The 25,849-nt window shown below is 36.7% G+C and overlaps 1 protein-coding gene across 2 annotated transcripts; it reads right to left on the reverse strand.

Moving 5' to 3' along the window:
- Positions 1–264: 264 nt before the first annotated feature.
- Positions 265–25,849, reverse strand: MDM2 (MDM2 proto-oncogene). 2 transcript variants are annotated; one of them, XM_069584676.1, is made up of 12 exons: positions 25,176–25,849; positions 24,606–24,676; positions 24,382–24,466; positions 21,717–21,791; positions 19,447–19,580; positions 17,456–17,505; positions 14,503–14,570; positions 14,273–14,369; positions 10,100–10,260; positions 5,504–5,659; positions 4,450–4,527; positions 265–2,290 (listed from the first exon to the last, which is right to left on the reverse strand). In XM_069584676.1, the coding sequence occupies exons 3-12, from the start codon at positions 24,460–24,462 to the stop codon at positions 1,715–1,717; spliced, it is 1,476 nt and encodes a 491-aa protein (XP_069440777.1). In that variant the 5' UTR covers positions 24,463–24,466; positions 24,606–24,676; positions 25,176–25,849; the 3' UTR covers positions 265–1,714. The 2 variants fall into 2 exon arrangements, with proteins under 2 accessions (XP_069440777.1, XP_069440778.1); XM_069584677.1 differs by lacking the exon at positions 24,606–24,676 and having other exon boundaries at positions 25,176–25,603.

The raw sequence follows: 25,849 nt of genomic DNA on the forward strand, positions 1-25,849 counted from the left end.
TATCCCTGACAATATCCAAGAGACTGGTGAATGAGAAATGTGTAAGTGCTACTCATGTAGCACCAATATTTTTTTTATCTAGAAAGAGTACAGTAAATCCCCTACATACAAACAAGTTCTGTTCTAAGAGCATATTTGTTAAGTCCAGTATGTTCCTTAGTTCAACTGAGTTAGCCTAGGTACCCAACTAACACAATCGGATACATAGTACTATACTGTAATAGGTTTAAAATACTTTTCACACAAATAATACATAAAACCACAAAAAAATAAAATTTTTTTATCTTACAGAGCAGTACCTTAAAAAAATACAGCAGTACATTATACTAGTACAACTCAGCTGGTACACAGGGACTGGCACCAAGTGAACAGGCAAGAAGAGTTACTGACTGGAGGGAGAGGTTGGGGCTGAAGGATGGCCAGCAACCGGAAACAGAAGCGGGCTGCAACTGCACTCATGCTTGACGCTGATGGCACAGGCTCTGGCTCCTCACCAGATTCAGCTCTATCTACCCTCTTGGAGAAACGATCCAGGGATGTCTGGGTGGTAGCTGTTTTTTCTCATCATAAAATGACATGGTAACACTGGACTGCATTCTGAATGGCTGCTGCGACCTTCTTGTTCTACATTTAGCTCCTGTGTCTCAACAATGAACGGTGCCTCCTCAAAGAAAATCCCCATGCCATTTCCTGTGTTGTGAACCTCTTTGGTTCTTCAGCTATTTTTCCTCTTGTCAGTCCACTCTCTCAACTGTTTTCACTTTCGTGCCCAGTTACCACTTGGTGCTTCTTTTTTTTTGGCTATATGAAACTTTTAGTATTTTATTCATTTTGATAGTTTTCCAGTATTGGTAAAAATAATGGCCATTATAAATAAGTATAAAATGGAAGCTGATGAAAAAATAACCCAAGTCTTCCTTGATTCCCACCCTCCCACCAAGAAATTAGGTAATACATAACAAATATAATTTTCAGACATTATCTTTAAGCATATATTCACTTTGTAGTGGTGGATGGTCTAGTTGCTAAGTCATGTCTGACTCTTGCAACCCCACGGACTGTAGCCTGCCAGACTCCTCTGTCCATGGGTTTTCCAGGCAAGATTACTGGAGTGGATTGCCATTTCTTTCTCCTCACTTGGCGCTTCTCAGCAGTAACAGCTATATCCCTCCTGCTTTTACACTTGCTTCTGGACATCCTGAGCTTGAAATAAAAAATACTGTACCACTGTACTCTGCGCAGTAGCGTACAGTAGATACAAAAGCACCGGCTGCAGAGGATGGATGCACGTGACAATGTATAAGACACGTGAACTTAGTGGCTGAGTATGCAAATGCTTGTTTGCATCTTTGAAAGTTCACAACTTAAAGGCTGCAAATCTTCACACGTAGGAGGCTTACTGTACTTTAAGTCTCTCTGAAAGACTACAAAAATGACGGATTAGAAGGTTTAAGAGTATCTAAAATTTAAATATTAAATCTTTCACAGGAACTTTTTTTTTACATGAAAGGTACTAAACCCAATCTAAATTACACTGAAAGCCAAATATAAATAGCAACAGAATAGGCATTTTCCTAAAAGGAATAATCACTATTGGGAGAGATCTACATGTAAGGTATTATCTTGCTTTAATACAGCTAAAAAAATAAAAATAAATTTCAGGTCTAAATTTTTAGGCCTATAATATATAAGTCTGTTTTTACAGGTAGTTCAACTAGGGGAAATAAGTTAGCACAATCATTTGAATTGGTTGCCTACATACTGGACAGGGCTTATTCCTTTTTTTTAACTTCTTTGCACAGGTAAAGCATGCCATGAGATGTCCTGTTTTGCCATGGACGATGCAACCATTTTTAGGTCGACCCTGGCAAATCACACAAGGTTCAATGGCATTAAGGGGAAAACTAGACTCCATACTTTCTTCTTTGTCTTGTGTTTCTTCTCTCTCAAACTCTTTGACATCTTCTTGGCTACTATAAATGATGCTATTAGAAGTCGATGGCTGAGAATAGTCCTCACTTTCTTGAGACAGAGAAGCTTGTGTGATTTTATCATCATTTTCTTCAACACATGATTCTCTGGAATCACTGACCGTAGATTTCTTACAGTCAGGGACATCAAAGCCCTCGTCTTCTTGCATCAAGTCTCCTAGTTTGGCTTTCTCAGACATATTCCCTTTATCTTTTCCTTTATCTTCAGGAAGCCAATTTTCACGAAGGGCCCAACATCTGTTGCAATGAGGTGGAAGGGGAGGATTCATTTCATTGCATGAAGTACACTTCCAATAGTCCTTCAAGGAAACAAGAGAGTTAGCTTCTATAACTCTTCAATAACCAATCCAGCAATGCTAACAACTTGTTCAATATGTCTAAGGCAAAATGTTTATCATACAACTCAAATTTCAGCATTTCATGTTTTATATAAAACAATGTCTTTCCTCAAACACGATCTTGTAAATACCTATTTTTTCCAGCCAAACTATGCTGAAAACTTATAAAATGAAAAATGTATTCACCATGACCTTAACATATACCTCGGTTGGTGCATTTAGTGTGTGTGTGCTCAGTCGTGTCCAACTCTGCAACCCCATAGACTACTGCCCATCAGGCTCCTCTGTCCATGGGATTTCCAAGGCAAGAATATTGGAGTGGGTATTTCCTTTTTCAGGGGATCTTCCTGACCCAGGGATCAATCTCACATCTCCTGCACTGGCAGGAGCCACCTGGGAATCCCTAAGAAATGGATATACAGTGTGCGCTCAGTCGTGCCCAACTCACTGTGACCCCATGGACTGTACGTAGCCCACCAGACTCCTCTGTCCATGGAGTTTTCCAGGCAAGAATACTGGACAAGCTGCCATTTCCTACTCCAGGGGATCGTACCAACCCAGGGATTGAACCCGCATCTCTTGCATCTCTTGCACTGGCAGGCAGATTCTTTGCCACTGCACCACCTCCTTTGGTTTAAGCCAAGTGCTATGCTATGGGATATTCTCTGTAGAGGCCTGTACCCACTCTACTCCCTTAAAAGCTCAGATCTGATACCTTGCCCAGAGTTCACCAAATCAATCCAGACAAAACTATTATCCAGTTTGCCACTGACTAAATCTCTTTTAGAAGTTCTATAAAACCAGGGTTCAAATGAGTGCTCCTTAATTTCACCCACAAAGGAAACGCTAAACGTTCTCGGCAATCACCACCAGCTAAACTCTGCCATCCTTGTCACTAGCCAAAATGCATGCCCTTACTTGTCTATCCTTTTCTGGGTTCTCATCTCTGTAACTGCTCACTGCTTCATCCTTATTTCAACTTTATTTCTCAAATCTTTCCACCCATGATGCAATTTGGTTAACAAACTCCACATCACAAGTCTCTTCACTGAACTATCCTTATCTCCCTGCCTTAACAGAAGCACTGTTCTTGCCTGAAACACTGTACGTGTAAAACTTGCCCTATTGGTCCCATTTATCTTGCCATGAATAATATAACCATTTTTAAGTTGCCTGACAAATAACATAAGATATTAGCAATAAAGGTCAAGACCAATCATCCTCCCACACTGGTTCTTTCAAGTTGTAAAAGCAGGGCTCTACTAAATGATAAAACCAAAGACAAAGGTCTTGTAATGTGGGAGGAAGGAAATGGCAACTCACTCCAGTATTCTTGCCTAGGAAATCCCATGGACAGAGAAGCCTGGCAGGCTACAGTCCATGTGATTGCAGAGTCGGACACGACTGAGCACACAGTAGAGGAAAGTGCTTCAGGAGTTTGATAAATTGTAAGACCTACGTCTAAAATATTTAATTCAACCTGACATCAAATGAGTCAATTAGTTATTTGAATTATTTTCTAATATAGTATAGTATTTTCCTAAAGTTTTATAATTTCTCTTTTGCTTTAACTGGATAATAATTGTTTCTATCTCGGAAAACAGAGAAATGAGATTTCCTACCTAAATAAAAGGCAATATTAAAAACAAAAATTAAACAACAATATTTAATTTAAAAAATACACATTCAATATCTCAAGAACTCTGAGGCATAATGTAAATGTTTAAGTCCAAATTTCTTTAATAGAAAATCCTGTATTTTCTAATTTGAATATGAAAATATTTATATTTGGTAAGACTGGCAAAATGTTGGTAAATGTTAGAACTGAATGATAAGTACAAAGGAGATACACTGTACTATTCTCTATGCTATATATACTCAAAATCTTCCGTAATACAGTTCTTTAAAAGTTCAAATTCCAGCACAAAAAAAAACTAAAGAGTAGCAACAGATTCCAACCCAATAAAAGAACAAAAACACTTCAAAAGTCATTAAAACTTCATAATTTTAACTTTATAAAAATTATCTCATGTCAAGAAGTAGGAGACTAGATATATTTTTTTAATCTTGATCTCAATGCTATTTTTTGATTCCTTGAAAAAAAATAAATGTATACTTACAGCTAAGGAAATTTCAGGATCTTCTTCAAATGAATCTGTATCACTCTCGCCTGCCTGATACACAGTAACTCGATATACCTAAAACAAACAAAACAACATTAGCATCGATTCATCATCTTTCTTCTTCAACCAGTAAGACCTGTCAGTGGTAATAAGTCCTAAACAAACAATATGTACTACAGTCGCAGGACCCTCTGAGGGATACCTAAAGCTGCAGATACCTAAGTCCCTTGTGTAAGACTGCACAGTATCTGCATACAACCTATGTACATCCTTCTCTATCCTTCAATAATTTCTAGTTTGTTTATAATACTTAATACAATGTAAATATAATGTAATAAGGTGTAAATGCAACATGAATGCTATGTAAACAGTTGATGGCTCACAGCAAATTCAAGTTTGGCATTTTGAAACTTTGCAGGAATCTTTTTTTTGAGTATTTCCAAGCTGCACTTAGTTGAATCTGCAGATATGGAACCCATGGTCCAACTGTGCTATATATGAGAAATCTGAGACAAAGGTCACATGGAATAAGTGAATACAAAGGCAGAGAAATAGACGACAATAAAATCCTCACCCACTACTGTAAAAAGTCAACACAGAGGATGTTTAAAATGAGTAAAGTAAAAAATTCAGTACAAGCAGTTTTGTTTTATAAATATGCAGGTATTAAATAACAGTGAGATAGCTAGAAATGTTCAAGCTGGTCATTTCTAGGAAACAGATCTGGTGGTAGTATGTGACTTTAATTGCATGATTTTTATAAAAAGTAAATTAACAGTGAAAAGAGGAGAACTGGATTAATTTTAAAACGAGCAGACTATTATAATGCTCATTAAGGCCTACTGACTTCTTGACACTGTATTTCTAAAAATATAAGTAAGACAACAAGGAATTACAAAACCTCAAGTCCACAAACCAATATTCTAGTTTGAATAAATCAAGAGTCAAAAATTGTGATGTGAAATCTGATAACATTATTTCAACTTCAGTTAATGAATATGGAACATATATAAGAATTTTAGAATATAATCAGAGAAAAGAAAAAAACTACCTCATCATCTTCATCTGAGAGTTCTTGTCCTTCTTCACTAAGGCTATAATCTTCTGAATCAAGAGACTCAACTTCGAATTCTACACTGAATTGATCTGAAACTGAATCCTGATCCAACCAATCACCTGAATGTTCACTTACACCAGCATCCAGATCCTAAAATCAGGGGCAAAAAAAGATGACTTAATGGACATTACCTGTAACAGCTTAACTCATCCCCAGCGCACCTAATTTCCCCTCAGTCCGATTCTACACACAGACACCAGGTTAAGCTTCTGAGTTACGACTAGATAAATATTTTCTCCGTTCAAAACTCCATTTAAGAAAAAGGCCAAATTCCCTTGGCATTCAAGAAGGTACACACAGTAACATCTATATTAACATTTTCATGTTTTCTCCAACTAAACACCCTGCTTCCCCTTCACTAAATATGAAAAATTAGCCAGATCCAGACTGTTTTCTAAACCAAACTTCAACTTCCACACAATTCCTCCCTAACTGGAGTAACTTGAGTTTTCAAATCCTGCTCATTCTTTTTTGCCAAAGGCTTTGTCAATACTGTAACTAAAAAAACACTCCCACCTTTAATCTGTGCTACTCATATTATTTTCACACACAAATTATACAAAACATAATTTTGCATGCATGTTTATCTGAATTACACATACTTTTAAGAGTTAAGACAATTTCTAATCATCTTTGTATTTTGATCATAAAATAATTATGATTTATATTTAATGAACTTTGAGAATTTCTTTGGAAGAGCTTTCATATATAATTTTTTAAATTTATTTTAAAAAATTTGTATCTGCTCATGTGATTCCTATTTTAAAACTCTGATTAACAGCATAAGAAACTAAGACCTTCAGTCCTGTAATATCTGCCATCAGTGGCTAAGGGTAAGAACATACATAAAGCAGAAGGCTAGAAACAGAAAAAGTACTTTGGTCTAGTATTCAAGATACATACATTCTTATTTTAGATTTGCCAGTAAGTGCCTCAAGCTTAGACACATTCAGTTTGTAAAGGCCACAACAATTTCACCCATGAAACATGAGTTTAATCATTTATAAAAACAAGGTATATTATTTTATAACCACCAAGGTCAAAAGACCAAAATATTTTAACTCATGATGTTAGGAAAACAGTAGTAAAAGTAACATTCAAATTGCAGTTCTAATTCCTAAAAAAAAAAGGGGGGGGGGCCTCTATTAACAATCACACTAAAATCATAAGTCAAATCAGAATACAGTAACTATCCATCCTTTCACAGAAAAAGTTGGCCCATGCTGACGTAGGGGGTTCTCTGAAGAGAGCAAAATTTAAGGTAGTTTTCAAAAGTTTCACCTGATGTTCAAAAAAGAAAAACCTAGAAATTAAACACTGTGTATTTAAAAAGCATCAGACAGCCTTGATCGGAAAAAATATTAAAATCTGTTTTCCTGAATTTCAATTGTGACAATTATTAGTTATGTGATCTAAAGTTATTTGAAACCCCCAAATCTTAGTTTTCCCATCTATAAATGGAGTTTGAGGCTGCTGAGGTGACAAAATATGGTAATTGCCTAGTATAGAGCCTAGAATATAGCCTTAGTTCCAATATTTTGAACCCAAAACAAAGAAAAGATGGGAGGCAAAGGCACTTTCCTTTAGCTCCCTTCACAAACGGATGAATGACAATACCAGACAACCACCCCATGTGAGAGGAGCTAAAATGAAGAGGGAAAGAAAAAAATCAACCCAACCAAAAGCTTCCACAACTCGGGACTTCACCTGAAAACGAACAGAATTTTATTTTAATAAACAGGATTTTTAGAAGAGAGCGTAGAATAGGACTAACCAAAAAAAAAAACAAAAACAAAAAAAAAAACCAAACCCTCTACACTGCTTTGGTTACAAGGCAGTATTTCAGGTAGAATGAACAAAAACTTTAATATCACTTAGCTAGAATTCTGAAATAACTTTAACAAAGACTGTAAGTTTAAATGGGGCATAGTTATTGTATTAAAACCATCTGTAAGGAATAAAGTTATCCAAACATGAAGTTCATGACACATCAGTTTAATGTAAGTGAGTGAAATTGCTCAGTCGTGTCCGACTCTTTGTGACCCCATGGACTGTAGCCTACCAGGTTCCTCAGTCCATGGGATTTTCCAGGCATGAATACTGGAGTGGGCTGCCATTTCCTTCTCCAGGGAATCCTCCCGACCCAGGGATTGAACTCAGTCTTCTGCATTGTAGACAGACGCTTTACCGGGTGGATTCAATTTTTAAATCACACATAGTTGCTCTCAAGAACCTATCTTTTCCCTCACAGCATTTATTGACTGTTTAAATTATTTGTTTGACTGCCGATGACCTATCTCCCAATGAGAGTAAGGATCATATCCACCTTGACTACTACTGTATCATTACTGCCAAAAGGAACCTGGCACAGAAAAGGCACAAATATCTACTGAATGAAGAACTTGCTCTTGGAGGAGAGCTCATCATGCCATCTAGTGGCCTATACAAGTAACAGCGCTATTAAATATTATATCTAGAGGGTACATCTCTATCAATAACATCCCTGCTTCAGAAGAAAAAAATGCAAAGATAATAAAGTAACAAGAATACATAAAAGAACATAGTTACTATCATAATTGGTTCATTTCTTTACATATTCTAGAAAACTATAAAACAATCACTAATATGCAGAATGGCCATGAGACATTGCCATTTCACAAATAAAGATTCCAATTTTAAAGACAAATGTTTAATGACAAGAAAATATTCCATTTGTTAAGTGTTCTTGTTGGCAAAAACTTTACAAACCTTCCTTCAGTGGTATCTTAAAAACATTAGTGCTGGCTAATACTGGAATTATTCTATCAGTAATCAAAAAGTACTGATATTTTCCCATCATCCATGCAATAATATACAAATATTTCATGTCCTTAGTAAATACTTTCCCTGATGTCTAGACCTACATATGGCAAGTGTGAAGATGAGATTACAGCTGAGAGCTGTAATAAGGTATTTTTACTATAAATATTCAAGACAAAATTGTTTAGAATTCTAAGATTATCTTTGGTGCAGTGGCTCACAAAGATTCTCCAATATGTATGGCGGCATCAGTAACTATTAACATTGGTATGAATTTTACCAACACACTCCAGTGCAACTCCATTATCCTCCACCCTTTTCACCAAACCTGGGTTAGGTGTAGGGAAGATCTATCAGTTCAGTAGCATCGCTCAGTCATGTCCAACTCTTTGCGACTCCATGAACCGCAGCATACCAGGCCTCCCTGCCCATCACCAACTCCCGGAGTCCACCCAAACCCATGTCCATCAAGTCGATGATGCCATCGAACCATCCCAACCATCTCATCCTCTCTCGTCCCCTTCTCCTTCTGCCCTCAATCTTTCCCGGCATCAGGGTCTTTTCCAATGAGTCAGCTCTTCAAATGAGGTGGCCAAAGTATTGGAGTTTCAGCCTCAACACCAGTCCTTCCAATGAACGCCCAGGACTGATCTCCTTTAGGATGGACTGGTTGGATCTCCTTGCAGTCCAAGGGACTCTCAAGAGTCTTCTCCAACACCACAGTTCAAAAGCATCAATTCTTCAGCGCTCAGCTTTCTTTATGGTCCAACTCTCACATCCATACATGACCACTGAAAAAACCATAGCCTTGACTAGACAGACCTTTGTTGGCAAAGTAACATCTCTGCTTTTTAATATGCTGTCTAGGTTGGTCATAACTTCCCTTCCAAGGAGTAAGCGTCTTTTAATTTCATGGCTGCAATCACCATCTGCAGTGATTCTGGAGCCCAAAAAAATGAAGTCTGACACTGTTTCCATTGTTTCTCCATCTATCTGCCATGAAGTGATGGGACCGGATGCCATGATCTTCGTTTTCTGAATGTTGAGCTTTAAGCCAACTTTTTCACTCTCTTCTTTCACTTTCATCAAGAGGCTCTTTAGTTCTTCTTTGCTTTCTGCCATAGGGTGGTGTCATCTGCATATCTGAGGTTACTGATATTTCTCCCAGCTATCTTGATTCCAGCTTGTACTTCCTCCAGCCCAGCATTTCTCATGATGTACTCTACATATAAGTTAAATAAGCAGGGTGACAATAGCAGCCTTGACATACTCCTTTTCCTATTTGGAACCAGTCTGTTGTTCCATGTCCAGTTCTAACTATTGCTTCCTGACCTGCATATAGACTTCTCAAGAGGCAAGTCAGGTGGTCTGGTATTCCCATCTCTTTCAGAATTTTCCACAGTTTATTGTGATCCACAGTCGAAGGCTTTGGCATAGTCAATAAAGCAGAAATAGATATAGGTGCCCAATACACTACCAGAGATCAGTGGAAAAATAACCCCAGAAAGAATGAAGGGAAAGAGCCAAAGCAAAACCACCACCCAGCTGTGAATGGGACTGATGATAGAAGCAAGATTTGATGCTGTAAAGAGCAATATTGCATAGGAAGATCTATAGCTTCATTTGAAAGAAAAAAAAATTACCAAGTGTATAGCACCAATCATACGTCATGCACGTACATTCTGTCTGAATGCCTATTAGGAATGCCAGAACTGGACTTTAGAGGATTACCGGATTTGATGGAGTTCCTGTCGATTCACTGCTACTGCTTCTTTCACAACATATCTCCCTTATTACACACAGAGCAAGGCTTTCATCAAAGGAAAGGGAAATATTATCAGATTTGTGGCGCTTTCTCTGTCGTTCACCAGGTAATTCATCTGAATTTTCTTCTGAATATGTAAAGAAAAACAATTAAATTGCTATACTGTAATTTACTTAAAAATTGAGCTGTCTTAAGTTACCTATCTGTACTAAAGCTGTTTCAATGAAATTAAACAGAAAAATAATGAATGCTTCAAAAGTCAACACTTTTACTGATCTGTCCAACTGATGGCAGAACATTACATTTTTAAAAAATGTTTCAGGACTTCCCTGGTGGCTCAGACGGTTAAGTGTCTGTCTACAATGTGGGAGACCCCGGTTCAATCCCTGGGTCAGGAAGATCCCCTGGAGAAGGAAATGGCAATCCACTCCAGTGCTATTGCCTGGAAAATCTCATGGACAGAGGAGCCTGGTAGGCTACAGTCCACGGCGTCGCAAAGAGTTGGACATGACTGAGAGACTTCACTTTCACTTCACTTCAGAACTTTATCCAGTCACAATTAATTTAATCCATCTAGAGTTTTTACTAACAAGTCTTCAGATTTTTCTATCAAACTTTAAGATAAAAGATTTCAAAATTTAATTTACCTAGAAGATATTCTTAATGTTTCAGTTTCCTTAGTACTCAGTATTTTTAACAGGAATCACAATTAACAAAATTAGTCCATTTATTTATTTGGCCATGTGGGTTATTCATTTATTTATTGGGCCAGGTGGCATGCACGACCTTAGTTCCTTGACCAAGAATCCAACCTGTACTCCCCGCAATGGAAGCTCATAGGTTTAATCACTGGACCACCAAGAAAGTTCCTGATCCATTTTATTTTAAATAAGAAATTATCTCTAACTTAAACTCAGAACGTTACCAAATCTGTCAGGAATATAAATGAGTCCTACCTCATATCAGACATAAAAATAAATTCCAAGTGGATTAAAAAACCAAACACAAAGAATAAAACCATCCAACTATTTTTATATAAGAATGGGAAGGGTGGGAAAGTATAATGTAACACTACAAAGCCCTCAAGAAAAAGATTATCAAGATTAGGTTGTTAATTAAAACTTAATAACAATATAAAATACAATAAATAAAAGTGAAAAGGCATTGTCAAACTAAAAAAGAACTGCAATATATATTAGAAAATAGCTAATATCCATTTACACAAAGTCTTCCTGCCAATCAAGTAAAAGACAAGATTTTTAAAAAGTCAAAGGACAGTTCAATTCAAATACAAATGACTAATAAATATGAAAATATGACTTATCTTCTAGCAATCAAAGAAATGCAAACTGAAATGAGACACCATTTTCCGCCCATGAGAATGACAAAAACTAAAACAAGAAAGTCTCAAGAGATTTGGGAGAGGACTTTTTATACACTACTGGTAAAAATCCAAAACAGTGTAACATTTTATGGGCAGTTTTTCTATCATAGATAAATACCTACATAATCATTTATAAACATATGTGCAAGGGTGCTCACTGCAGCCTTACATGTTAAGTACCTGAAAGAGTTATGAGATTTAATAAAATATAATCCTAATCTGTATGCCTGAAACAAGTACAACTCATACCTCTGCTCATTCCATTTCCCTCTTGACCTTCCTGGTCAGAAGTAATCTCTTCTTCCTCTGAATTCCCAAAACACATTTATATCCTCTAAGATCACAAGTTTCTGATGTAAGTTCTTAATCATGTTTATACTATTAGAAAAGGTGACCTTGACTGAAAGATGTGGGCTAGAAGGGTAAAACCATGCTGTTGATGCATATTTTTTCAAAGTCCAGAATATCTTTTTAACTCTATTAAAAAATAACCTTTGGGGCTTTTTCTGATTATCAAAGTGTTATATTACTTATTGTAGAAATCTCTTAAGAAACAGAAATTTAAAAGTAAATCATCTATAATATTACTATTGAGATAACTACTACTAACACTTTAGTAATTTTCCAGCTGTCATTAAAATTTTTCTTCTTCTTAAACATACCTATTATCACACTATATGTATAATTTGGGATTGTTTTCTAATTTTTTTTTTGGCTGCACTGCACGGCTTGCAGAATCTCAGTTTCCCAACCAGTGATCCAACCCAGGCCCTAGCAATGAAAGCATCAACTCCTCACCATTAAAAAAGAACTGCAGAACCACTAAAAAATGACCGCCAGGAGCTGTTTTTTGCTTAAATATTCTTTTACATTATTTTTAATGTCTGAGAATATAGTGTCCATAATATATGTTCATCATAACTGAACTATGTAGTCCACAAATCTGAGCACTGGCTTCTGTCTAGCACAGTGCTAGGCAGTGGGTGTAAAAGTGAAGTCAGCCATCATCCTTACCACCAGAGGAGGTTTACATTCAAACAACAAGGCAACCAAAACACAAGCATTTACAAGCTATAATGAGTGCTATGAAGGAAACAAGCAGAGTACCAAGGAAAAGAGTAACAAAAAGGGATCCACTTGTCTGGGTGGTTAGAAGCAGGCTCTCTGAGAAAGTAATAATTAAGCAAAAATTGAAAAATGAGGAGTTGGTCTTGCAAGGCTGAGACAGAAGAATTCCTACAGAAAAAAAATTAGGTGCAAGCTGGAAAGAATTTTGACTTGTTTGAGAACCAAACAATCAATGTAGCTGAAACACTGAAGGTGGCGGAAAAGGCCAAAAACCAGAATAAAACTAGATCAGGCCTTGCAAGCCAATGTAGAAGTGTGGGTTTTATTTGAAGGTTAATAGCTTCAAAATAGCTAAAGGGGATCTGGCATGCCACAGTCCAGTTTACCTTTCATGATCCCTTTTGGTACTATGGTAAAGGACAGAAACAGAAACTAGAAACAGAAAGTCAGAAGCTGCTGCAGTGGTCCAGGTAAGAGATGACAATGGCCTGGACTAGAGTGATGACATTCTCTGGCATCATGTATGTTTTCAACTATGCATAGTGCTTTAATTAATACCTCTACATATAATCTTTGAATTTCTGACTATATCCTTAGGAGAGGTTCCTAGAAGTGGAGTTAACCATGATAATGTTAAGGACCCCAAGCCTTTTTATAATTCATAAAGGTCAACCAATTTATACTGACTGACGTACCGCCGGTGTATTAGTGTCAACACGTAAGTTAGCAAGCATTTAAAAAAAATTATCTTTGCTAATTTGAAAGACCAGAAAGACATCTTTTTTGCATTTTTTTGTTGTCTATAAAGCTAAAACACTAAAATCTACCCCTCCTCATATTTATTAGTCATTTGTATTTCCTATGAAATTTGCAACTTGGATTTTTAATACTGTTCTTATTGATTTTTTAAAACTTTTAATATAGTAGAAATAGTAACAGTCAAATTTTAAAAGTAAATTTATTTCAGTATGTTATAATTTTTAATTTATCTTTTAAACTCATTTAGTATTCATTTTGGCATAATGTACAGATGTAATTTGATTTCCACCCCACCCCACCCCCAGCCCCAAATAACTAACCATTTGTTCTAGTCCTATGAATTTAGTAAGACATCCTCTGCACTTTCTGCCCTTCACCCTCATGTACAAAGCTCTACCCTGAGTTTATCTGTATTACTTCACTGATCTGCTAAATTCTTTTTTTTTCACTTGAAATATACAGTTTTAGTTATTATGACTTTCACTGGGTAACAGCCTCCTCCCTCTATTCTTATCTCTGTTAAAAATGCTCTCGGCTATTTTCTTTACCTCATCTTCATTTCTAAGATGCTACTTTCTGTTTTTAAACTCATTGCTATGTTTTATTTATTAGAAATAACAAATACCTTAACTGTAAAGGTGACTAAGAATGATGACTAAAAGAGTTTAAATCCTTGCCCTCTATTATGTTGATTAGCAGAGAGCCAACTATAAAATATAGGACACAGGAAACTGTGCCCGCTGTAATCAACCAGAAACGTTGCCAAGAAAACCATTTTTAAGCCAACTAAATCATATAAAAATAAGAACCTCAGAAATTCATTCACATGAACCAAAATAAGCACAATTTAAGTCTAAACGGACTAGTATCAGTAAAAAATGAAAAATGAAAAGCAGTTTGAAAGTGCCAATTAAATATTCATATATACCTGTCTCACTAACTGCTCTCCTTCTAGATGAGGTAGATGGTCTAGAAACCATATCTGAAGATGAAGGTTTCTCTTCCTGTAGCTCTTGCACAAGGTCCTAAGCATTCAAGGGAGAAACAAACAAAAACCCACAAACTTATAACATCAGGAAGCTAAAATTACATTGTTTTAAACAACCTTCCCCAATTTTCAAGAAATATCATTGTAGAGTGAGTTCGTATCAATATTACCTTTTGATTACTCCCACCTTCAAGGTGACACCTGTTATCACTCACAGATGTGCCTGAATCTGATGGTTCTGATAGAAAATAAAAACAAAGAATCACAAACTAGGAAAGGAAGGGCTACTCAATAGATGCTATCTAGGACAAACTCCTTATACAGTTTAACTTTCAACCAACATTGAACCTATAGTCTCCCAAGTGCCATCCTGTGCTGGATACTAGAGATGTAAATAGATAATTCATTTTAATATAGAAGATACATAAGAATCATCATAAAGTACAATAAACACACTGAAAGTAGTAAAGTAATGGAGAAGATGGGAGTATGGAGTAATGATTATTTGGCAGAGATAAGGCAAGGTCTGAGTAACAAAGAATCAGGAAAGGTTTCATAGTTGAACATATGAAAATACAACTGGGAAAGGCTATTTCAGACTGAGAGCCCTGTGTGAAAAAAGCATCCAGAACTACAGGATGCTTTAGAACTACAGCTACTTCATTACTATAGGAATGTAAGCAGATCTTCAAGGATCCTGCATGTCTTGCTAAACAGCACGAAGATATCAACAAGCAGTATGCATGCCACCAACTGCAAATCACTGCATCCTTCTCAGCTAATACTTCACATTCCTCCCTAAGCCACTCACCATTAAAAAGGTTTAATCTAAGAAATAAAATTGATCTGCTAGTTCACAGGAAGTATTTTGGCCAGCAAGTAATAAGAAGCCCCTAAATGTTCCTTTTTTGGCCACCTCATGCGGAGAGTTGACTCACTGGAAAAGACTCTGATGCTGAGAAGGATTGGGGGCAGTAGGAGAAGGGGATGACAGAGGATGAGATGGCTGGATGGCATCACTGACTCGATGGACGTGAGTCTGAGTGAACTCCGGGAGTTGGTGATGGACAGGGAGGCCTGGCATGCTGAGATTCATGGGGTCACAAAGAGTCGGACACGACTGAGCGACTGAACTGACTGAAATGGTAACTTTAAGCAGAGGAGTGACAGCTCACTCTGTCAAAACAGAGGAGAACGGGCAGTGAAACCAGTGTTAGCAACTGTAATTACGCAAATGAAAAGCATTAAAGCCTAAACTAAGACATGGAAAAAAGGCCAATTCCAGAGAAATTTAAAAAGGTAAAAACCAACAGAAACCTGGTGTCTAATACACAAGACAAGGGAGAAAGGAGTTAAGAAGGATTCCAAGATTCTATCTTGGGTAGATAAATGCATGGCATATCATTTACCAAGAGAGAAACTTCAGATGAAGAACAGATTTGAATGGGAAAATAATCAACTGAAGTGGGTAACTTTCAGGTAGGTAGGTTTAGTTTGTATGTGGATGTATAGACCTGTCACAGCACAAGTCAAAATTTCAGATATGGAATATATACAATCACCAAAGATCATAATCAAATACCCTTTACTACTCCCTTGGAAACATTTCACCTTAACAGTGAAGCCAGGTCTGAGTATTAACATTTTGAAATGATATGCATTATCATTAAAAAGTTTCTCTTTTGTATTATGGGTAAAGGTATTATATTGATTTTAAGTTGTCCATATGAATAGGTTATATTTTGTTTTAGTGTAAGAGACGTTATAAAACAGATGTAATAAAAGGGAAGTACCAAGTATAATAAGGTTGAGAACCTTATTATAAAGGAGTTCTGAAGTTAATTAAGTAATCTAAAACCTGAAACAAACTCAATCTAAATAACACAGGAAATCTACAGGTTACCACTTCATTAATATAATTTTCCTAGCAATCAACAAAGGTTTATTTAAATGAATGAATATATCAAGGATAATACTTCAGAAAACTGAAAATACTACAATAGATACTATAACTATAGTTGTTTATTTGCCTTCATTTGATTTCAAAAAGTGCTCTGTAAAATAAAATCTCAAGTTACCAGCCTAATAATTACTTCTATTCTAGGATAAGATGGTGATGCCCTTTTATGGGTCTTAAATCCTAACTTTGGAAGAATAGGTATTCAATTCAACACATTTACTAAAAGACCTTATTACCAAACACTGTACTATGTGACGCAGATTGCAAACCTGAATAGGACACAAGTGTGTAAGCAAGTAAGGGTAAAAAAGTAGTATAACAGTAAAATCTAATATGGAATAATAGGAGCTCAAAGGGGTGGTCAGTTCATTCTGGAAAGTAAACAAGCTTCTGAGAACAGTTTTTAATTACAGACCAAAAATAGACTTTGAGAAGTCTGTGGTATACTGGAGCCAGCTCCTACCAGCATTCCCAAGCCAAATGTACATTTCTTCCTAACCCCATGTTTGTAGTTGAAAACGGTCAAGGTGAGAGTATTTATATCATGAAAACCAGTAACCACAAATCAAGGCTCTTTCCCTGGAGACTGGGCTGTTAAACATTTACCACAATCTCACTGTACATATCTTTAAGGAATAAGAACCTAGTACTTTCATCAGATTATCAACGGGTTATGTAACCCAAAAATAACCAGTTAAGAACTACATCTAAAGGAAGGGAAGTAAAATGGCACTCACCTGAAACAACTGGTAAACAAAGCTTTGTCTATTATAAAAAACACACAAGAAAAGGGCCTTTCCATTCAAATGGTCCTACCTAGGTAGCTGGATTACTTCCCAAAGTCTTTGAATACACGTTTCAAGGTTAGATCATGTCTACCATGCAGAATCTTTTGAAATTATCTACCTTTGAAACAAATTCTAACTTGACATCCCAAGGTTTAAATTTATGTAATAGGATATAGTACAAATATGCACAAGAAACTGAGCATTATGTTATTTGTGCTCATATGTATTTCTTCCTGTTAAATTTACCATACCCTTACTATATACAATTAGAGCAACTTTTAAAGAGAATCACAATTATAAAATGTCTGCACATTCACAAAATGTCTTTAAGGTATTTTTACAATATATGGTTTATGGCATTCAAAATTAACTTACCTTGCTGACTGACTACTATCAAATTTCTGTAGATCATTGTATATATTTTCCTTGTAGAGAAAAAAAAGATGTACATTTTAAAATAAAAATATATTAAACTGGGCTGAACAGGACTTTTAAATGTATATTAGTATAAACTATCAGACTACAACCCAAATTTTAAATTATTACATTCAAGTACTGATAAACTCCTAGACACTAAAAAGCACCAAAATAATTAGTTGCACAATGATTTACATACAGCCTAATAATCACTAAGGTCTCCCTAGCTCAAAGATTTCCCATCTCCATTTCCTGAAACATGCATTGTTTAGACTTTAGCAAAAGTCCACAAAAACTGGTATGAACACATGAGGCAGGTTAACATTCTTATTTTCAAACAGAAATTATCTAGCTCTGGGCATAGAAGTAGACTGCCTTAAAAAGGTAGTAGGTTATGTAAAACCCAACACATAGGAACTTGATTTATAGTTTTGACTTTCATCAACCTGGATCAATCATCTAATGGATTTTCTTTCTTGATCTGAAAATTGAAAGATAAAATAGTATGCAGTCATTTAATACAGGCTGACTACTAGTCACTGTTCTAGAAATTGGGGAAAACAAAGAAGGAAATAAAAACAAATCTCTGCCCTCCTGGAACATAAGGAAACAATTCACTTATGCCAGTGCTCAATGAAGTCATGGTACTTCTTTTTTTTCAAATAAATTAAAGATTTTAGAGAACACTTATTGGTCACAAGACATTTCTAATTCTCAAGGTTAAGGGGAAAGTGCCAATCCCAGTTAACTGTTTTCATCCTTGGGACTGATAATATATAGCTCCTTAAACTCACAAAAATCAATATTCCTATTCATATCTCATTCCCAAGTCAGTAGTTTCGCCAGTGTTTAACCTTAACACGTTAGACTTCAAGCCAAAAATAATTTTAAATATGTACTTTCAGTATCAGAAATTACAGCTCCAAACATTATCAAAATTTAACACATAGTGCAAAATTATCAAGTTACTTTATAAAATTAAAGCTTATATTCCAAGGCCAAGTATAAAATAAAGTATTAAACATAAATGGTTTGTCAATGGAAAGATGCTTATGTTAGTTTAACAGCAAGATGAAATCAAAGTATATTCACCAACAGTCAAAACACACTTGCGCATACCATCAAAATGATGAGTAAGAATACCTTTTGGTGACAAACTGTAGTCACTCTTCCCTGTCCTTAGCTTTTTCTCTTAATGTACAATAATGAATATATATTTCTAAGTGTGAAGCTATTTTAAAGTTATAAATATCCCAACTCAATTATCTTTTTAGCTATAACATTACCGAGCCTTAAATACTAGAAGCCAGTTAAATGTTTCAGGTGAAAAGCAGTCATCTCATTAATTAAGATGCTGCGAAGAGACTAAATGTCCTAAATCAAATGAAAGGAATTCCGAATGTAAAGTAAGAATGACTGAAAAAAGGGTCTTCAATTCCCAGGAGAACAATTCTAGAAATGTTACTTGGGTTAAATGCAGCTGATTAAGTGTCACAATGGTATATGACAAAGAAAAAGATCTCTAAAGTAACTAGAGCTCAGATTGTCTTTGGAAATGATTACAAGAATTTTTTTTAATATGCAGTAACTTGTAGCTAATAAATGCTTTCCATGTGCCAAACACTATTTTTTTTTTTTTTTTTTTTTTACACACTGCTTCCTTATAACCTCTAGGATACTTATATTATTCCTACTTCATATCCAGGGGAAACTTAAGGCTTAACCCAATTTACCTAGTTTAACTGCTAGTAAATGACTGAGCTAGGTCTTAAACCCAAGCCTGTAAGATTCCAGAACTCAGGTTCTCAAACAATATGCTATAATACTAAGAAATTAAACTTCAGTTATCTTTTATACATATTATAACAATTTTCTCTGACAAAATGGTGTGAAGATGGAGGTGAACTGCAATGTTTGCCCAGGTGGCATTTTATAGACTAAAGACTTACCTGTGCTCCTTCACAGAGAAGCTTGGGACTCCAAACAAATCCCCTAGAAGATCATTTGAACAATATACAATATGTTGTTGTTTTTCATCATATAATCGTTTAGTCATGATATACTGACCAAGATAAAATATAACCTGAAATAGAAATACAATTTCTGAGCATTAAAGAAAATTAAATGTTTGTTTCAAATACACTCAATAACATCTCTTTTATCTGAAGAGGGTTAAACAACCAACAACCATATCAATAACCACATCTAAATAACAACCATCCTACATTCTTAAAAGAAGAGAGCTGATTTTATATGTTCTCCTTTTAATTTGATGGAAGTAGAAACACTGCTTCTGATTTACTTAAACTTTAAAATGTGTCTTTGGCCAGGGGTGGGGGAGGGCAGACTTCGCCTTTGCCCAGATATCTAGGTGTTACTTATTAGGAAGAAACTAAAAGGCAGCAAAATGCAAAACCAATGATAACAATAAAAAGCTGCAGAAACAAAAACATCAATTAAAATATAGCAGTGACCTGGAGTCATTTACTAAATAGTTCTGGATACCATATAACTCAATAATCTGAGGTCATCACAGATGAGGAAGACAAGATAATGACCAATTAATTACATCTATGTAACAGCTGGGGATAACTCAATGCATGAAATAAGCCCTCAAAGATACCAACATAATGCATACAGTAAGTAACCAAAATAATGACCCTGAATCATACATATATGGCTAAATATTTTACAGTTTACAATGTAATTTTACGAGTACTTTCTCTTTCCTCTGATATTTCATAAATCATATGAGAAGTAAAAAAACCGACCAGGTCTTCTGACTTTTAGTCCAGTATTTCTTTCTTTCTACTACTCCATACCAGCTTTCATTACTCTCCCACATACCACAAAACAAAGATTCTACAACTGGAAACTGTGTCAGACAATACATACATCACTCTACACGGTCTAACACAAGCATTTTAAGTCTTTATCATGGTCTTGATCAATTTTCTCCTTATTCCTATCTGCCACAAGTCATATTTTTTTGTTTCCTTAACTGATTACATAATGATAACGTAAGGTCAGACCCAAGTTAACATCCCTAAAAACATAATTTACCTTGATACTTCCCTGCAAACACCATCTATAGACTTAATTGGCTAAGCAGGTTTCAAACTTAAAGGAATATTTCTATGTGACTGTGGATCAGAAATAGTAGACAGTGAGAAAGGAAGAAGGAAGACAACCTAGACTCCTTAAACCAAACATCTTGTAAGAAAATTTCTGGTGTGGCTAAAAATGAAAAGGATCTGAAATCTCCTCTTGTCCACTATCCTGATGTAGATAAAGTACTGAGCCCCATAAACTGTGAGAGATGGGGAAGAGGCACATTTCATTCACATCAAATTTTGCCCAAGACAGCCCAATCTCTCAGTGAAAAGCATGCTTTTGTGCACAAATTTAAAGCTAGAGAACACCACATTGAAATGTATCCATTAAATAGAATGTATGTTCACGAATCAGCTCACCTCTCCCCCAGAAAGATCAGTATACTGTACTCAAGTATCTCTAGTGCAGAAGTTCTTAACTTGGGATCCATGGATGCCCAAAAAGTCCTTGGATAGAATTCAGGGGGTCCATTAATTTGGGTGGGAAAAAACCTGTCTATCTTTATTACCTTTTAACTGAGATTTAGCTTTTCCTTCAAATATGAATATAGGCAACAAATCACAAAGTATTAACAATAACTGCGATTTTGTCACCAATAAAAAAAAAAATCACAAGCATTTCTCATATCATACTATGCTTGATGCAAACATCTGAAAATACAAATTATACTTACAACTTCCAAATTTATTAGATCTGTTGCTGAGTTAAAGTGGTCATAAAAAAGCATGTATCACAAACTTGTTTACTATTTTGTTAACTGTATTTTAATGTAATTTTCCCACTGTAATCCTATATATTTTATTTCATCCATTTAAAAACATGATTCTGAGAAAGAATTACCAGTCTGAAAAGACTTTACAACAGTGCATCAAGTGGGTTAACAGCACAAAAAGGCAAAAAACTCCTATAGAGCCTCCCCTTGTCTGAGGTTCCCAGCTGAGAAATGAAATTCGAGTATAAACTGAATTTTCAGCTTCAAATTACAGTCTAAATGAGCACAATACTTAATACTACTGCTTACTGAAAATCCCTCTATATGGCCAATTTCTCACCATGGCTATATGTAACTAGGAAGACTTTTTTTTTTAAACTTAGTTCAGCATACCTCTTTCATAGTATAAGTGTCCTTCTGTGCACCAACAGACTTCAACAACTTCAAAAGCAATGGCTTTGGTCTAACCTATAAAGAACAAAGAGTTGCTATCATACTTTTAAATCATTCCAGAACCGAAAGCCCTGCAGGAAACTCATCCATAGAGAATTTCAATAAGGGTAGCAAACACAATGTCTAGCGACCTCACAAGGTTAGACCCCAAAAAGTCAGTCACAATGTCTTCACTAAATGTAACAGACTATGTAAACTGAATACCACAGACTGTGTTTGAGGAAAAAAATACTGGTACGGAATTATTATGCAAGTAATTAGAGGACCCTCAAGTATTATCAGCTGTGATCAACATTCATGCCAAGGCAGTGAAACTCTTTTTCCTCCAGCTATTTCTATCACCTGCTTACTACCTTACAAGCTCAACTGTAAACTGAATACTCAAATGAGCTTACTGTAAGCTAAATGACAAAATCTGAGAGAAAAAAATAAATGTAATTTACAATGAGTCCCTTTACCAATCTTTTCTTTCTGCAGATTAGGTTCGTGAAGGTTAAGAACTTTAACCAAGCTGACAAGGATAATTAAGAGCAGATCTGAATATTGCAACTCACAACCCTCAATGGCAAGCCAGCATTTTCCTCCTACTATAGTATCACACTGACTTTTAGCTGGCTACGTTCCACATATCTACTTGACAAGCATTTTTTGGGTTTCTGCCATGAACCAGACAGTGCTGGTTATTGCACAAACACAAAAATGACAAATACAAAGAACAACCTGTATTGAAAGAGCCAGCCAACTAGATCAAGGGGTCATTTTTTTTCTTTAAAGAGCCCGACAGTAAATATTCTAAAGCTTTTCTCACCAGATAGTATGACTCAGAAGCATAAATAATATGCAACCAATGCATGTGGATGCATTTCAATAAAACTAGTCACAAAACTAGGCAACAGACCAAATTTGGCTCATAGCCTGTTGTTTGCTGCCTCTGATCTAGAGGATCTGCAAGTTGTATTGAAAAAATAACTGGCAAGGGGGCAGGGATGTAATGTGTTTATGTTCTTTCTCCCTATCTAATGCTCTATTAAAATCTTCAAAATCTTTACAGCTACGCAACCACCCCTACAGGCTGGCGCTTCTGCACCTCCCTTCAGTATACTCCAGTCCTATCTAACTTTGAAATCTGACAGCAACACAGTTTGGGATCTAATTCTCAAAACTAGATTAAGAAAACTGCCTGTTTCCTGCTAATCAACAGAATATTATTTAATAACTGAAAAATTTTAAACACACAATAAATGTAGTATTGAATCATTAATTGTTCTCATCATGTGTTTTTTCCCATGTGTTTACATTATGAGCTTTATTTTCAAGTTAAAGAATCGATTCTCCCAGAGAAGTTATTTTTCTAAAAAACGTCAAAGTATATAAAACAATGCAAAATGAAAAATCTCCAATGAAAAGCCATAAGCTTTTTATTAAGACTTAAAAGACATGCATTAATAAGAAAATTATTATAAAAAACACCAGTCTTTAATCTTACATAAATAAAATTCTAGATGAGAAAAGAAAAGGCACTAGAAGAAAATACAGCAATATATTTGCATCATCTTGGGAGGGGAGAGTTCATCCAAGACATGATATGAAACTCAAATGGCAGCAGAAATCAAATTTTACTTAAAGACCACATAAGCAAAGTTAATTGTACCATTTATAAATGATAAAAACCAAATACACTTGAATCAAAGAACAGCTACAAATTATTAAGAAAAGCCAATAAGCCTAAAAGAAAAGTATACAGATAAGACCAAGCAAACCCCAAAAGACACAAATTCAACAAATGACAAGATGCCCAACCTCACCAGAGATTAGGGAAATACAAATGTAAACAATAATATTCCTTTGTCAAAACAATGGCAAAATAATAAAGTGATAATACTCAGTTTTGGCAGAGAGAGGTAACGCTTGTGTTAAGATATATAAACAAAGTGCTATTTGTAATACTCAAAAACTAAAAGCAATGTAAAAAAATCTATCACTGAAGGCGTAAATTTTTAAAATGGTATACAAACACTGTGGATTACCATGCAGCTGCTAAAGAATTCTATAGATTTTATTTATTGACACGATGTTATTTGCCCAATATATATACATAAAATCCTATTTTAACAAAATAAACCAAACAACATAATTAAAACTCACATGTACACATATATATGTGGATATGTACATACAAAAAGATCTAAAAAGTAAACATGAACAAAAGACCAGCATTTCCAGTTTTTACTTTATACTTTTCTATAATGCCTAAAATCTTTACAACAAGCATGAATTATTTTTGTGACTTTCAGAAACCATTTAAAAGTTAAATAATGACAGGTCAAAATCGAAAAATCAGTCACATAAACCGTAACTTCACCATCCATACTTAAGAAGATAATGAAACTGACTTTTAAATTCAGTTTGGTAAAAAGCTATGAAAATAAATAATGATGCTTACAATTAATTTCTGCTCCACAGTTATAGCTGAGTGGCAGAATTTAAGCTATGGACTATAATTTCACTTAAAAGAGCCAGGCTATAATTAGGGTCTATGGAATTTAGCAGATCACCTCATAAAATAACTTTTTGTTAAAGTTACACTGGAGACAGAAATACCAACCAGGGTCTCTTGTTCCGAAGCTGGAATCTGTGAGGTGCTTACAGCACCATCAGTAGACACAGACATGTTGGTATTGCACATTTGCCTAAGAGTAGGAAAAAAAAAAAACACGATAAAAACTTGAAATAATGAAACACCTGTTTTAAAAAAAGACAAAAATCATATAGAAATGAGACAAATAATGCCTTTACTAAAAGTAAAGCCGTTAGTAAGTGGGTTCTTACCTGGATCAGCATAAAGTGCTATATACGTATGTGACTACAGGTTCTCTCTCCCAAACAGCCGGCGAACACAGCTGGGAAAAGGCAAAGTTTAAATAGCCCCAGCTGGAGACAAGTCAGGGCTTAGCTCCTTCTACTGCAGACTCGGAACGTGTCCGAACTTGACCAGCCCATCAGGAAAAGCTGAGTCAACCTGCCCACAGAACCAGCCCAATCTTGCCCAGACTCAGCGCCTGGGTAATAGAAGCTACCGAACAGACACCTGTCATTACTACGGCCCCGGGTCAAGAAGCTGCCCGCACCCGGCAGCTGCCCCCTCGCACATGACCTTTACCCCGGATGCCCGCGGAGCCCCCTCCCAAAACCCCCGCCCGCTCGGAGCGCGGCCCTAAGACCCCGCCCTCCTCCCTGGCGGCGACAGTCTCGCCTCCTTCCAGCAAAATTTCTACAAACCCACGTGCCCCGCGCCCCCCACCACGAAAACCTAAAGGCTGCGCGCGGGGCCGAGAGCGAGCCGGGAGACAGAAGTCACAGAGCAAACCCCGAACTGCCCACGCGCTTCCACGCCGATACCTGATGCTCACTAATTGGGGTTTTCCGCGACTGGAGTCGGAGTTGGGGGGGGCTGTCCCCGAAGCTCCCCAGTTTCCGTCACCGGGCGCGCGGAAGCCCGACGCCCCGGGCCTCGGCGACCATCCCACTCGCAGGGCCCTGGCCGGCGGGGCGCTCGAACGCAGTAGATCCGGAGAAAAAAAGAGGCTCCTGGCGGTGAAACGGCAGGACCTCGGTCAGAGGGGTGAGGGCTACCCCTCAGACTAGGCTTCTTGCTCCATTTTCCTTTCAGTTACACCGGGCCGCATAGGCCCCTAAACCTGCCGAGGTGGCCGAGGTGCGCCGGATGCGCGCCCCCTGCCGTCCGAGGGCCCCGCGCCGGAAGCCGCGGCCCATCCGGGCTTTTGAGCGCGCGCGCGCGCGCCAAGGCCCCGCCGCCTCCGCCCAGTAGGGGCGGGGCTGGATCCGGCGGCCTCCGCGAAGGGGGCCGTCTCGGAGCACGGCGCGCGCGAACGAACCAGATCGCGAGTTCCAGCGAGTGGAGGGGATTTCTGGTCCTTCGCGCCGCCGCCTAGTTTGGGCGCCAAACTTGGGACTTCTTTATCCCTTGGTTATTTTTGTATTTCGTGAGTTTACACTTCCAGACCGCGATGGAAACTCAGGCAGATGCGAATCTAAGTGCCGCTACCAAAAGA

Source organism: Ovis canadensis, chromosome 3 (assembly GCF_042477335.2).
Source record: "Ovis canadensis isolate MfBH-ARS-UI-01 breed Bighorn chromosome 3, ARS-UI_OviCan_v2, whole genome shotgun sequence".
Classification (NCBI taxonomy): domain Eukaryota; kingdom Metazoa; phylum Chordata; class Mammalia; order Artiodactyla; family Bovidae; genus Ovis; species Ovis canadensis.